We start from the raw sequence: 14060 nt of genomic DNA on the forward strand, positions 1-14060 counted from the left end.
GCGACGGCTCGAGGGGAACGTGGCCCTGATGATGACGTCGACAAGTGTGGCGATACTGCCGGCTCCAGACCCCTGCAATGTTCGGCCCGCGAGCGTTGCAGACACATTGGTCGCTGCGCCGCATAGAGCCGAGTCGCCGAGGAAGACTACACTGGAGGACAGCATCGTGGGCTTTGCACCCGTGTACAGCGCGGGTGCACCCCAGACCGCTGCGGCGGCGGCCCAGGTCGGAGCATGCGGTCCCGACCCAGGCGTAGCCCTGCGTCGACCCTAGCTCGCGCGTGATTGTCGGCAGTGACATGGACGTCCATGTTCCGGACCTCCTAGTCGTGCGGAAGGAACTCAAGATTGCTAAAACCCCAGTTTTTCATGGCTACTGGTTTCGGCTGCTGGTGTGATGCTGAGGAGGGCCACGCTCGACGCGTTGCTTGGAGTGTACGTGTCTTCGAGGATACTGGGAAATACTAAAGGAATTGAATTACTTAAAAAAAAATAAAGCATTGAACAGAACCACGTTCAAAAAATGCATTAAATTAAATCATGTTTTAAAAGCGGCAGCCAAGGTTGGTAAAATTCAGCCCCTGCAACTTTCAAGAACAGCACCCTGGAAAACCAGCAACCTTTAAAATCAGCACCCAACCTTTTAAAGCGCGCGCGTAGTACGATCCTGTATCCGGACAATACGCGTTTTGCTTCCAAAGCTAAAGAAAAAGAAAGTAAATCTATTTTATCTATAAGGCAATCCAGCTTCCTGGCCGGGACGCTGTCCGAAAATGCCGACAATACGCTATTAAATTTCTGTGAAAATAACTATTTCTCTCTTTTTCCTCTCCCTGGCCTGTGGTTATTATTGCTTTTTTGCTCTTTCCACGTCTTTACACGGATAGCCCCGCTTACTGACCCATTTTTTCTTGCCATGATCCCTGTTCAGCATGTCCCCATCGCGCGGTTCTAGACTTGCACGGTCAAGGTGGCTCGGGAGTACTTCACGTCTGGCGTGCTGTCTGCGCCGGGCACGATTTGCGAGGTCGACCAGCAGCCGTTCGCACCGTCTCCTAAAGACGGCTCGACGGCGGTGGCGGCTACTGCCGCTGAGATTCACAGGCGGGCTTTCTTTTCGGCGGGTTCTGGCGCTCATCCCATAACCCAGAGCTCCTAGCTTTGTTGGGGATGTAATCATATATTGTCATGTTTAGGGAAGCCAAGAACCAACGATTACAACTTTGAGCCTAACAACCGACGGACACACTTGATGCTCTCGCGAAGATGTCGCGGTAATAAAGCAGTGTGTGGTGTGAAGGAACATGCATTTCATCGTCGTATTACTTTGGCAATGGGTAGTATTATCAGGTGAGAGCATATTAATATTTTATTGACGTTTACCAACGAAGGGTTTCTGTGAACTTTATCGACCGCGCCATGAAAAACGGTGGCCACCGGTATCGACATCAGGCGGTAAAGTCCATGCATGGTCCTCTCGCAGCAGTCTCTAACAAAAAAGAAAAAAATAATGCTCTCCAAAATGAAGGCGCCAAAGTGGCAAAGGATCGACAAGAAGGCAAAAAACCACGACCACATCTAAAGAACGACCGGCTCGCCCGCCCTGTGCATTGCAGCACACGGCTCGTAATTAAATGTCATCTCTGTTTGACCCCAGTGTGGGATCAGATCCACGCCCGCCTAGTTGCGCCACAGCCTCCAGCAGCTGAAGCCGTCGATGTTGCCGTTGCACCCGACTGGAGAAAATGGGGGAAAACAAGTCAGCACTGGAGAAGCTAGAAACATAATGACCAAGGAGATCGGATGGGAAGATTTAGCGCAATTATCATATTACATACCTGTAGCCCCGCGCTTGAGCGTGACGAACTGTCCGCACGGATTGGAGCCACTGTAGCGGCTGAAGTCGAGCTGCTCCCCGCCGACCATGTTGCGGCTTGCAATGCCGAAGCTGAAGAGCGTCACCCCGGGGGACTGGATGTTCTGGTTGTAGTTGGTCGGGTCGCTCCAGTAGGCGGTGCCGCTGCAGCCCTGGCCCGTGAATCCCGTGATGCGGATGTTGGCGACCTGCCGGCGTGCAAGCTTCTGCGGGGTGGAGAGGGTGGTCTCATCGATGTCGAGCTGCGCCCGCATCCAGGCGAAGGCCTTTGAGCCGGGCTCGGCCTTCTTCAGGCCGTCGGGGAGGGAGGTGAAGTCGGAGGGCATGGGGGCGAAGATGTCGACGCCGAGAAGGGTGGCGTTCTTGAAGGACTCGACCTCCCGGGTGGCCACATCGCGGAGAACCAAAGAATCGGGCTGCGCGACGAGGGGGCTCGCCGCGGCGAGGAGAGGGAGGAGCCCGAGGGCGGTAGCTGTAAGGCCAGAGAAGTGCATCTTGATGGGAGCGAGGGGGGCTTGAATGGAAGGGAGCTTGTTGAGTTCCTTTGGAGTCTGGTGCTTGGTAGTCTGAAGCTGCTGGCTGGAGAGAGGATTTATTTCGGATAGATGAGAGGGATATCGTTGGGTTTATATAGAAAACTCATCAACATATTTCCTGCCCAGGACCTTGGACGCCCTTGCGGTAAAGATCATAACGAGATAGCGCACAATACTTGCAGAAACATGTCGCTTCAAGGGTACATCGGAGAGACGGATGCATCATTCCCATGGCACGGTTCCACTCCACAGCCCGGCTCGAGCGTCTCCATTGGATTGCCGGTGAACTTGCAACTAAACGATATACATATGTACCCGTGATAATGCTACAGTGTCGTCGGCGATTACTTGCATTCTTTCAGCTGTCATTCGCTTGGGCCGTTCTTGCGTTTTTGCTCACAACGTACGGGTCCTTTGAATTCTTGTTAGACCTGCCTGATCGGGGCATATGATGACCTTGCAATGTTACCTGGACGAACTGCATGGAGCTGAAAACATGTCATTAGTGGAGCTGTGCGTAAGCTTCGAGGTTCGCCTTCCAATGAGTTTTTCACCGCCTTGCGGAGGATGACCTCGGGATTCAATTTCAGGTGCAGCATGCCAGGCATCAGTCAATATCAATAAAAAATCCTCAACCCTGACATAGGTGCACGCCAGTGGTTCCTGGGCTTTTGGCCGATGCAGCACCACATGCGGGTCCCCGACGTCGGCTTAAGCGATCTCACTACCATGCTGCCTAATGTACGTGGATCTTATCCAGCCAATGGCGTGGTCGCGTCTGACTTGCTTTGCGGACTTTGTGCACGGTGTGCCTAGAACCGGGACCCTTTTCCTAACCCTTTACCGGGTCGTTCCCGATCCCATTGTTAACCGCCTGGGTCAGCGGGGGAGCCAGCGGGGGAGCCAGCGGGGCGGCGGATATGATGGCCATAACGGACTAGTACGCGTTCAAGCTGGCGCTGGCCGAGTTCCTGCTCCGACGGCTGCTCCAGTTTGCCCAACAACCCATTCATGTTCCCCTTCATATCTGCCCGCGAACGCCAAGACTTTGGCTGCCGCAACAACAAGCCGCAGGGCCGCTTCGACGCCTACTGATCGACCCGGACTAGCATCCGGCGCCACATGCCGACCTCGTACGACCCGGATATGAGCCCCGGGAGCACCATTACGCCGAGGTAAGCCGGCTTTCCCTCGGCTCCGCCCTCCTAACTACCGTCGGCGTATTTTGCTTCAGCTGGCCCAGTCGTACCGGGCGATGCCTCGTTTCTCACAGTATTACAGACGCCAGGACTGAGCGCCGACTGCGGGCGGAGGACCACCGCGAGGCTCTGGCCGGGGATTCTGAGCTTGAAGGAGCTGCCCGGGCTCCTGCGCACCACCATGCCGGGCCTGATGCGCTTGTGGAAGGGCAGAGCGGTGAGGTCTCCCTGCGGCACCACGATCGCGGACGGCGACCCGTCGCCGCTGGGAGTGAGCTTGCCGGCGCCGCCACCCAGAGACACTTTGGACCTAAGTTCCATTGGGGCTAAGGGTAACGCCTACTAATAGTTAAAGCTTTTTTACTTAAATATTTACGTTCGAGCGACGTTAAATTTAAGCGTGAGGAAGTTCATGTTGCCACCCGGCTATTGTAAAGGACAGAGGCCGAAGACAAAAAACCCAAATTGCAAAAGAAACATGATAATAAAGGAGCGTCCAAACCGTCTCGGCTGCTAGTTGCAGTCTATTTCCAAGTTCCTACTTGCATGCATCTCCCTCCATTTCTCCCTCCAACTCCCTGATCATACGCTCATCACTCGGCGCCCAGCCAAGTTGCGGCAGCCCGTTCACCCTCAGGATCAAATCTTCTTCCTCGAAGGCCCCCCTCACGATGTGTGTGCCCGGCGTGCTCATAAGTAGCACCTTGATGGTGGCGGGCACGCTCCTGTCCCCGGCGAGGTGTATAAGGCTCAGAAACGCGGGCAGCGCCTCGTCGCTCAACTCGTCCCGCTCGAACAGGTACACGCCGTCGATGATGCAAAAAAGCGTCACCGTTTCAGGCAGCTGTCGCGCCAGCCAGCCCAGCAACTGGACAAGCCCGTCGAGCCCCCCTGCTTGCAAGGCCGGGATGTCGACGTCGCTGCACATGAGCCGCGTGTCGAAGGCGTGCTGCCGCAGCAGCTGGTCGATGAGGCTGGCCAGCATGGCGCGCCCGCCGACGTGCCCGCCGGCCTCGGCCGGGTCGATGTGCCGCCCGCAGAACCACGTCGCCGACAGGAAGCGATCCTTGGCCCGCAGCGCCTTGGTCATGGTGGCGCAAAAGACCGACAGGGGCGACACGCCGGCGACGGTCTCGGGCAGGATGGGATCCCAGTGCACCAACAGCTTCGCCGAGGATGCCGACACGACCCATCTCTGGAATGGCTGCGTGTTGACGATTTGTTCCGCCTGCGCGCGCTCCCGCTCGGGCAGGTGCCCCTTCCTGTCGTTCACGAAGGCGAGGTCGGCTAGGTCTAGATCGGCCGTGTTGAGAATTCGCCGCAGGCCCTCTGGACTGATGTACGGGCCCATGGAGGGTTGCGGCGACAGCTGCTGCGGCGGCTGCCACCAGCCCAGCGGGGATGGCGTCGCGGCTCGTAGCCTCTCGTTCGTGATACGGAGGTGCAAGATCTCCTGCCGAGCGGCTTCGAGCTGGCCTACAACCGAGACATTAGAATGCGTTCCCCTCTTCCACAATCTCTTTGACTGCAATGCGACTCACGGTCCTTTTGCACCCGGTGCTCTTCAAACATGTCTTTGAGTGAGTTCATGCAGACGCTCGCGTTTTCCTCCATTTCTACTATTTGTCTGTGGAACCTTCGCGTCTCCTGGGAAACTTTTGTGAAAAGGATGAATATGTTAGACTTTTGTGGCCAAGTCCTCAGCGTGTTAAGGGAATACATACACATGTGGAACTCGTATATGTGCGACTTTGCTGCCTCCTCCATGAGACGTGCACTCTTCGTTTTGATCGCGTCGAGGCTTTTTATCATGCTCTTTTCATAGTCACCCGCGGCCACTATGGCCTTGGCGCCCCTCCAAACTTCATCGACATCATAAAGTCAGCTGTGCTGTTGGCTTGGGGACAAAGGGATGGCGTCGGAAAAAGGAACCGTGACCCACATTCGTTGCTTATGAAGAAGCCAATTGCGTTCTCGATCGCGACCAGCGTAGTAGCTACCAGGTCCACCGAGGTGCTCCGGATTCGCCCATCGCCCTGGAATGTCCCCAGAAACAACTCAACGTCTGAGAAGAGAGGGATAACTTCATCGAAGGCGCTAATGGCCATTTGGCGCACATCCGCGGCGGTCTTGACGGCCTGTGGTATCACTTTGATTAGATAGGCAGCTATGCTAGTCGGCATACACTCATCGCCGCCTCTGGAGTCTGGACCAAGCTGGACTCACATCCAAGATTAGTCCCACGGCAGCCAAAACCGGTGTGGCAATGGGGTCGCTGGGGGTAGCCTTGGTGCCAGCCTTGACCGCCCCTGCTAGTGGCGCAGCGTTGTTGGCCACTGTCCGCCGCTTGTCCCGCAGCCAACCCACTGGCCCTCCCTTTTGCTGATACTTGGCCCGCGCCGCTTCCAGCCTGCTGTAAATCTCGTCCCAGCTGTCCGGGCTGCGAATGCTGTAGTCAGTGCTGGACCGGCCCTGCGGCTCCTTCGTCTTCTTGAACTCGGCCACGGCGTCGGGAAAGATGGAGTTCCAGAACGACATGACGTTGGTGTTTGCCCAATCTGGTCTGGGTGGGGGGCCGTTGCTGTCCGGAAACGGTCCCGAACCTTGGTCGTTTGGGGCATACGGTACAGGTGCAGCGACCTGGCTGTTAGAGACGTGCTGCCCGGAGGTTGCGCCGTACCGCTTGGTGATGGGGGCATATTGCCCGGACATGGGATCATACTGTACCGGCGGGTCCATAAACATTGAGTGCCGCTCTTTCAAGTGATGGTCAATGTAGTCAACCGTCACAGGACGACTGAGTCCCGGTATAGAAGAACCATGGCCCGCCATACCGGCGGTGTTGAAAGGAAAGTGGCGAAAGGCTGTCGGGATGGTTAGGGCTCGAGGGACCACGCCCATGTAATGTGTATCTTTATCATCGAGCTTGATGCCAGGACCTCCGCCATCTCGTGGCCGAGTCGAAGACCGTATCTGCGGGGTAGGACCACATACGCTGTGTGACTGGAGAGCAAATGCTGTCTCGCATGGCTGAAAGTCATTGGCTGCCTGACCATATTTACTGCAGGAGATCGCCGACCACATGAAAACCAGAAATCGCGCAAGCTTTTTAGGCGAGCAAAAAGGCGCTTGTGCAGTGAGACGTGAGGGGTAAGCGGGGTGTCCGAGGCAAGGCTCTGGAACCTGCCTACCGGGTGAGCACACATACAAGCATATGAAGTACCCCATTCCAATGTCCACGCACTAAAGACGTCCGACACCTCATTTCTCAGCAGGATTCCCAGCCATCATCGTCGCACGGTTACGGCCTGCTGCTCTTGGATCCTTCTGCTTTAAAGTAGCATTCTCATTGCTATATCCTACGCCTCCACGGGTCCACAGCCCAGCTAGCAGACCGGGACTGCACAAATGTCGTCCGGTGACGCTAGCCTACCCACGGACGGGGCCGAAACGGACGGGGCCGGGACGGTCGACTCGACCTCGGGCGATGCGACACTACCCCCGCCGACGTCTGGCCAGGATACTGGGCAGGACTGCCCACCGGCAGGGGCCGGCACGTCTGACACCCCAGTTGAACACGGCCCGAAGCTTGCAACAGATGTCGGCGGCTTCGCCGATGAGATCCAGGCGCTGAAGACGAAGCTCCTGGAGCTCGAACGACAAGCCCAGAACAATCCCGCACCCACGGATGGGAAAGGACAGCGACCTCAGGGCATGGACGATCTTGAGGAATATAGACGCATGGAAGCCTGTCTCAAGAATCATCGAAAGGAGTGGGAGCGTACGGGGGGGCCCGGGTGGTGGGGTATCCGCGATTACACATCCCGCCGATACATGGAGGATGGACGAGACCTACGCAGTCCAATTAAAATCCCCTAGAAATATCGACAGGGCCGCGAATTCAAGCGCCCAGGTCTCCTCCAGCTCTCTCGCGAGGTTGCAGACGGCCAGGAGCATGGCTACGCTGGCACGGATGATGGGTTTGATGACATCATTGACTACGGTAGCCGTCGGGATAGGCTCCGTAAGAATTTTGAGTGGGAGATGGATCGCCTCTACATGGAAGAAGAATGGGACAGCCGCAGGAAGGAACAGAAGGAAGCGGCCAAAGAGCGGGACCGTTTCGAGGCAGAGGCAAAGGAGGGAGAAAAGCCACTCGAGGGAAAAGAACGGCCTGACGAAGGCATGCAGACCGACGCTGTGGAGCCGCCTCCCGTCCCCGAAGTTGTCCAGCCCCAGCTCAAAAGGCTAGACTGGGTTGACTTCAAATCGCTTGCCAATGCGGACGAAGACCTGGCATATCCTATATCAATTCTCATGGGCGAGCCCGAAGTTGGCGAGGAGCTTCGTGGTAGTCGGCGCGTGTACGGTTTCTCGGGCCAGGTCCGCAAACGGGATATCGCCCCGGATTCCAAGCCCTCCTCATCCATGCTGCCTGGGCGGATGCAGCTTCCTGAAAGAGCCCGGATTCACTCTAAAGCCCTTCTTCACATCCTCGGCATCATCTCTGGGTGGGCAACTCGCTCACATCCTGTCGTCCTCATCAGGCCATTCAAGGCGCTGGCTTATCACGAGCGGGCGCTGCGAAACTGGTGCACCGCCCTGGAGAAGAAGTTCGAAACAGCGCCAGAGACGAGTACCGACGTCCCAGCAGCAGTGGAGAGCACAGCAAATGATCCGCCCAAAGACGACGTTGCCCCTGAGGCACTGGAGAAGGGGTCGGGCCAAGTCTCAGCAGACGTTACTGGTAGTTCCGAGAATCCGGCTTCGGCGAGAGGAGAGTCACTCAAGGAGAAAGATGAAACAGGTCATGACTCGGACACGGACACGGACTCGGACATGGGCTCGGGCTTGGACCCAGAGTTAGACAAAGTGGCCAAGTCACCGATGGCTCTGGAGCACCTGAAGTGTCTCCTAAGCTTCGTGGACTCGGACATATCGGTAAAGAAGGCATACCTCAAGAGCCCCGACTGTCGCAAAGTGTTCTTCTCGGACCTCTGGCACCTTTTTAGGCCCGGGATGGAGGTAACGGGTAGCGACGGAAGACAGGCCTACAGGGTCATCGACGTCACTAGCGCCAAGCACCGCGTGGCCCCCCGCTGGGAGAGGTGGTACAGCGACTTGGGGGAGAGCAAGAAGACGCCCCCCTTCAGAATTACCTACGTTTACATCGACTTTGACGGTAAAAGCTTGGGACCCGTCCCCAAAGTCTTCAACTTTAGGAAGTTCGAGGGTGAGGTCGACATCACATCCTTGGAGGTGTACCCGCTCCGATTCCACCCAGCCAAGAGGGCCGACTTTACCGATTCTGAGTGGGAGAAGCTCGAGGCCCTTCCAGCCAGCGAGAGACATCGACAGAGGCTCGTACGCCGGGGCGCCAAGTTCCTCCGGGTTGCCGGCGTCAAGCACATGTACTACGCCGGGCCAACGCTGGAGGCGCGTGACGAGGTGGAGAGCCCTGTGGTGATTGATTTCGAAACTGCCTTTTCTGTTGACGACCCGGCCCTACTTTTAACCAAACCCGAGTTAAAAACAATGGTTGGGAACCCCGAGGCCAAAGACAGCGACAAGGATGCAGCAGGCGAATCTTGCATGGCTGAATGTTGCCGGAGAGAAGTCGTGTCCGACGACTCCGATGTGGACAAGAAGCAAAGAGAGGACTATGTCAATAGCCTCCTGCCCGATGCGGGAGCCGTGGACGAACAGCCATCGATCGCCATCATCCCGCGGCCTTTGAAAGAGCTGCGCACCGGCAGAGATAGCTATCTCGTCTCCGATGATGAGCTCGTCATCATGTCACACCGCGTCTTTGGCTTCGTCCTGCGGAGTCGCAAATGGGGCAAGTCATGTCTCCAAAAAAGAGTCCTTCACAGTACCTACCGTTTTGGCTGTGCTGACCAGAAGCCCGCGTCCTAGCCAAGCTCGATCTCTCGCACCTGACCGATATCCATCTCCCGACGGCCGAAGAAGGCAAGGACCAGCAGGGCGAGGCCGGGGACAAAAAGAGCAGCACGGCTTTCGACCGCCTCGTCCTTGAGGAATGGCACCGTCCCATGATATTGTCGCTCATTGCCCAACATTTCCGAGACAAGTCGACGGTAGGCCAGAGGGAAGAGTTTGACATTGTCAAGGGAAAAGGTACCGGCGCTCCTGCATGGCTCCGGGCTCTAGCCGACAAGCATGACTGACTGGTGTGAAACTGTAGGAAAGGGCCTGATCCTGCTGCTCCACGGTGCCCCTGGAGTAGGCAAGACGTCCACGGCTGGTTCGTGCTGAACAACACGGCCCGGCCGCGCTCCCCTCTCGTTTAGGCTCCCCATACTAACCGCCGTGACTGAGTAGAAGGAGTAGCCGAAATGTTCAAGAAGCCGCTCTTTCAAATCACATGTGGCAAGTGGGAAGCTTGGCTCGCACTATTTGCACGTCTCAGAAGCAGCCGCTAACCTTGATTCTTGCTTGTTTCGGCCACTAGGTGATCTCGGTACCACCGCAAATGAGGTTGAGAGGGCGCTAGAGACCAACTTTGCGCTGGCCAACAGGTGGGATTGTATCCTGCTCCTCGACGAGGCTGATGTCTTCCTAGCTGAGAGGGGGAGAACGGACTTCCAAAGGAACGGACTCGTGTCAGGTCAGTCGGGCTACAGATGCACGGCCTCACCCTTACTGTCTCATGGGCAACGCTGACAGGCTATATTAGTCTTCCTGCGCGTTATGGAGTACTACGCGGGCATCCTATTCCTAACGACCAACCGCGTCGGCGACTTTGACGAAGCCTTCGCGTCACGCATCCACCTCAGCCTCTATTACCCCGAGCTGGACAGCGACAAAACGGTCAAAGTGTTTGAGCTCAACCTGCACATGATCCGGGAGCGCTTCGCCAAAAAGGGGCGAAACATCGATATTGAGGAGAGGGCCATCGGCGCCTTCGCCGCCAAGCACTTCGCCAAGCACGAGCAGGCGCGCTGGAACGGCCGGCAGATCCGCAACGCCTGTCAGACGGCCTTGGCGCTAGCCGAGTTCGAGGCCCAGGGCAACAGCCACGAGGCCATCCTGCGGCCCGACGCCCGCGTCAAGCTGGGCGTCGGGCAGTTCAAAGTTGTGCGCGACGCCTACCTCAAGTTCTCCCAGTACATGAACGACCTGTACGGGACTAACCCGGCCCGCCGCGCCAAGGAGGCCAGGCTGCGCGCCATCTGGGTCGACGAGGACAACAACATCGTGGCCGACCCTGGCGGCAGAGCCATGGACAAAAGAAGCTTCGCCGCCGCGTCCAGGCTCCAGCCTCAGGCCCCGCCGCAGCATTTCCAACAGCAGCAGCCGTCCCGCATGCAGGGGCAGCACTATGGCTACCAGAGCGTCGCGGCATCGCATGCGGGCTACGCCAACACGGGCCACATAGCGACAGCACAGGCCGGCCAGCCCTGGGAAAACCAGGGCGCGAGGGCTGCTAGTCCTAACTTCAACGTCAATGTTAACCCCAACCCCCAATACCAAGGGTCCTGGGAGGGACAGAACGACCCGATGGCTCCGCGGCAGCAGCAGCCGCGGGGAGGGCAGCTTTACGACCAGAACCAGCACCAACACCAGCAGCAGCAAGCCTATTCGGCAGTGCTAGAGCGGGGCATCCAGGGCATGTACGCGCCGTCGGGCCCACAGGCCGCTGGGCAGCTGCCATCAAACAACCCCCCGCCGGGTAGTGGAAGCGCCTATTCCCCGGGGCCCGGTCCTGGGCAACAGTGAGCAAGGGCTCCGAGCCCGGGGCAGTGACGACGAGACCGGCATGTGCACGATTTATTGCTGGTGCCGTGTTTTGTGATGTTCCTTTCTCCCTCCTCGTCTCGCGCCAAGTGGATGGCGATTGATCGTCCATCAGTAAGTCCATATTGCTTCCACAGCGAAAAGAAAATATCCACTATTGCAAAAGCCATGTTTATTACGTAGCGCATCATCAATGACAGGAAATAGTAACCATTTTCCCGACGTGGGTATCTCTCCCTTTCACCACAACAGCCTTCATGCCCTGCCTTCGTATGCCTGTCCATGCCATCCAATGTTCTTCTGCCACCCACACTAAATCCCGGCGCAGAAACGGTTATTCGTAAGCCAGGTGCACATGGCGGTGCCGACGCAGGTGCAGCATTTGCAAGCCTGGGTTCGTGTTAATTAGTAACTCTTCCCACATCTAAACAGGGCACGCTTTGAAGCAAGTCCCACCTTTCTCTTCCGGTCCTGATCGTTGGTGCCCTCGATACAGGTCAGCGTCCGCGTGTTCCAGCGGAACTGGTTGTAGCAGGCGGCGGGGTTGATGACGTCGGCACATTCATCCGTCTTGACGAGGTCGGCGGTGCACACGGGGAACTGCTGGGCCTGTCCTTGCGCGAGAGCTGCCCAGAGGGCGAAGACGAGAGTGGCTAGCTTCATATTCTATTGAGCTGATGGGACGGTGAGAACTCGGACGGGTGACAAAGGAAAGTTGTCATTGCTTGGGACAGAACGGTGGGTGCAGAAGCAGTCGGCTTTTGTGCCAGATGGTTCACGAATATCATCGGACTGTCTAGGCATTTTGACCACAACAGCCGATGAGAGGGACAACAGTGCAAGAACAAATGTCGGCGCCACTCGCTTGTCCAGATATTAACGCGATATTAGGCGGCATCGTCCAGGTGTCCCATCCCCACCACCCTCCTCCCCTTTTGGGATTGATCCAGCGTGTGAATGATACATCCGACTTGGTCGGGCCGAGGGTGACGCGGCAGGATGGATACCCAGAAAGTAGGCATGGCAGCGGGAGAAGTCGACTGCCGAAAGGCGAGGCCATGGCCGTCGATATTACCCTGCCGCCACCAAGCAGCCGACTCCGCCCTGAACGAGCCCATGTGCAGATGCAGCGATATTGCGACAAGATAAAGATTGACCCGCAATTCGGGAGTGCTGGTGCGTGTACATACGGCAAGTGCGGCAATGTGCTGGTCTCATCTCGCGCCGCCACGGCAGTCATCATGATAACAATGGCCTTTCCTGTCCTATTTGGCTGCCATTTCACCCCTTCGCTCCGGTCGCAGTCTAGTCGTCTACACAGACAACAGCACACCACCCACAACACACGACGATGAAGCGCACCGCCGTCGTCACCGCGGCCCTCGGGCTGTCCGCACCCGCCAGCGCGCTGCTCCGGTTCGGCTGCTCCCAGCTGACGGTGCAGCGCCTCGACCCGCTAGTCAACCCGGGAGAGACGCCGTCGACGCATCTGCACCAGATCATCGGAGGAGTAGGCAGCAACGGTCCCTGTCGTGGGCGTGGGACATGGTCGGTCTAACATATTTAACACTGTGCCGCAGAACTCGTTCCAGCCGTCCATGGAGCCCGGGAAGCACGACATAGCGGCCAGGTCGACGTGCACGACGTGCCAATTCACCGAAGACTTCTCAAACTATTGGACTGCGGTGCTCTACTTCCGCGCACGCAACGGGACCTACAAGCGGGTGCCGCAGCTGGCGCAGGCCGGCATGGAGGGCACCAACGGGGGCATGGTGGTGTACTACATGTCGGACGCGCTGTTTGACACGCAGCAGCGGTCCAAGGTCACGGCGTTCAAGCCGGTAGGAAGCCAGCGCGGGCGCCCATCACCCCCTAAACCAGGCCACTGTGTTTTAATTACTAACCTCCTCACGCAACACCCCCAGGGCTTCCGCATGCTCGTCGGCGAGGTCAACTACCGCGACCGCGAGCAGGCGCGCAGCTTCCGGCAGCTGACGTACACGTGCATGGACAGCCAGGCGTCGCGGACGCCCGAGACGATGCACTTCCCCAAGACGCCGTGCCGGCTGGGCATCATGGCCAACCACCGGTTCCCGACGTGCTGGGACGGCGTGAACGTCGACTCGCCCAACCACCGCGACCACGTCGCCTACCCGGAGTCGGGCACCTTCGAGTCGGGCGGCCCTTGCCCCAAGACGCACCCCGTGCGCATCCCGCAGATCCTGCTCGAGACCGTCTGGGACACGCGCCAGTTCCAGAACAGGAACGAGTGGCCCGCCGACGGGTCGCAGCCGTTCGTGTGGTCCAGCGGCGACCCCACGGGCTTCTCGCACCACGCCGACTACCTGTTCGGCTGGAAGGGCGACGCGCTGCAGAAGGCCATGGACGCGCACTCATACGTCAGCGCGCCCATGCTCAAGACGCAGACCATCGCGCAACAGAACAAGTGCACCGTTAAGGACTACGTCGGGGAGAAGTTTGACGGCTGTAAGTCTGGATGCTATAGGCTAATTCCGACGCTCGCTTGCCTGTTGCTAACCCGTTATAATCGGCCGCCATAGGGCTAGCCTCTCTGCCTGGAGGCTTGCAAGCGCAGTAGAAGGCGAGGATGGGCGAAAGAAGGACAGCTCGGGCATGGCTAAAAGAGGTGGATGCTTTATATTCCCCTATTGGAGATTGTGTATGTGATCA

The 14060-nt window shown here is 57.7% G+C and overlaps 7 protein-coding genes across 8 annotated transcripts; 3 read left to right on the top strand and 4 right to left on the bottom strand.

Moving 5' to 3' along the window:
• Nucleotides 1–28: 28 nt before the first annotated feature.
• GGTG_13152 (hypothetical protein) lies at nt 29–274 on the top strand (the record flags this gene model as incomplete). The annotated part of the gene is made up of 1 exon (XM_009231054.1): nt 29–274. The coding sequence occupies one exon, from the start codon at nt 29–31 to the stop codon at nt 272–274; it is 246 nt and encodes an 81-aa protein (XP_009229318.1).
• A 1070-nt stretch (nt 275–1344) lies between these two features.
• Nucleotides 1345–2456, bottom strand: GGTG_13153 (hypothetical protein). The gene is made up of 2 exons (XM_009231055.1): nt 1839–2456; nt 1345–1736 (listed from the first exon to the last, which is right to left on the bottom strand). Exons 1-2 carry the CDS (start codon nt 2368–2370, stop codon nt 1681–1683), a joined length of 588 nt encoding a protein of 195 aa, XP_009229319.1. The 5' UTR covers nt 2371–2456; the 3' UTR covers nt 1345–1680.
• Nucleotides 2457–3500: 1044 nt separating this feature from the next.
• On the bottom strand, nt 3501–6722 carry GGTG_13154 (the record flags this gene model as incomplete). 2 transcript variants are annotated; one of them, XM_009231057.1, is made up of 8 exons in its annotated part: nt 6606–6722; nt 5838–6475; nt 5554–5749; nt 5336–5473; nt 5153–5266; nt 4200–5087; nt 3696–3937; nt 3501–3617 (listed from the first exon to the last, which is right to left on the bottom strand). In XM_009231057.1, exons 1-8 carry the CDS (start codon nt 6637–6639, stop codon nt 3501–3503), a joined length of 2367 nt encoding a protein of 788 aa, XP_009229321.1. In that variant the 5' UTR covers nt 6640–6722. The 2 variants fall into 2 exon arrangements, with proteins under 2 accessions (XP_009229321.1, XP_009229320.1); XM_009231056.1 differs by having other exon boundaries at nt 5838–6722.
• Nucleotides 6723–6892: 170 nt separating this feature from the next.
• GGTG_13155 (hypothetical protein) lies at nt 6893–11590 on the top strand. The gene is made up of 7 exons (XM_009231058.1): nt 6893–7392; nt 7525–9450; nt 9528–9749; nt 9817–9876; nt 9954–10001; nt 10084–10239; nt 10309–11590. The coding sequence occupies exons 1-7, from the start codon at nt 7020–7022 to the stop codon at nt 11349–11351; spliced, it is 3828 nt and encodes a 1275-aa protein (XP_009229322.1). The 5' UTR covers nt 6893–7019; the 3' UTR covers nt 11352–11590.
• Nucleotides 11591–11681: 91 nt separating this feature from the next.
• On the bottom strand, nt 11682–12032 carry GGTG_13156 (hypothetical protein; the record flags this gene model as incomplete). The annotated part of the gene is made up of 2 exons (XM_009231059.1): nt 11682–11759; nt 11826–12032. The coding sequence occupies 2 exons, from the start codon at nt 12030–12032 to the stop codon at nt 11682–11684; spliced, it is 285 nt and encodes a 94-aa protein (XP_009229323.1).
• A 224-nt stretch (nt 12033–12256) lies between these two features.
• On the bottom strand, nt 12257–12487 carry GGTG_13157 (hypothetical protein; the record flags this gene model as incomplete). The annotated part of the gene is made up of 1 exon (XM_009231060.1): nt 12257–12487. The coding sequence occupies one exon, from the start codon at nt 12485–12487 to the stop codon at nt 12257–12259; it is 231 nt and encodes a 76-aa protein (XP_009229324.1).
• A 233-nt stretch (nt 12488–12720) lies between these two features.
• On the top strand, nt 12721–14042 carry GGTG_13158 (hypothetical protein; the record flags this gene model as incomplete). The annotated part of the gene is made up of 4 exons (XM_009231061.1): nt 12721–12879; nt 12950–13210; nt 13295–13856; nt 13931–14042. The coding sequence occupies 4 exons, from the start codon at nt 12721–12723 to the stop codon at nt 13966–13968; spliced, it is 1020 nt and encodes a 339-aa protein (XP_009229325.1). The 3' UTR covers nt 13969–14042.
• Nucleotides 14043–14060: the final 18 nt, after the last annotated feature.

The sequence above is a fragment of the Gaeumannomyces tritici genome (genome assembly GCF_000145635.1).
Source record: "Gaeumannomyces tritici R3-111a-1 unplaced genomic scaffold supercont2.10, whole genome shotgun sequence".
Classification (NCBI taxonomy): domain Eukaryota; kingdom Fungi; phylum Ascomycota; class Sordariomycetes; order Magnaporthales; family Magnaporthaceae; genus Gaeumannomyces; species Gaeumannomyces tritici.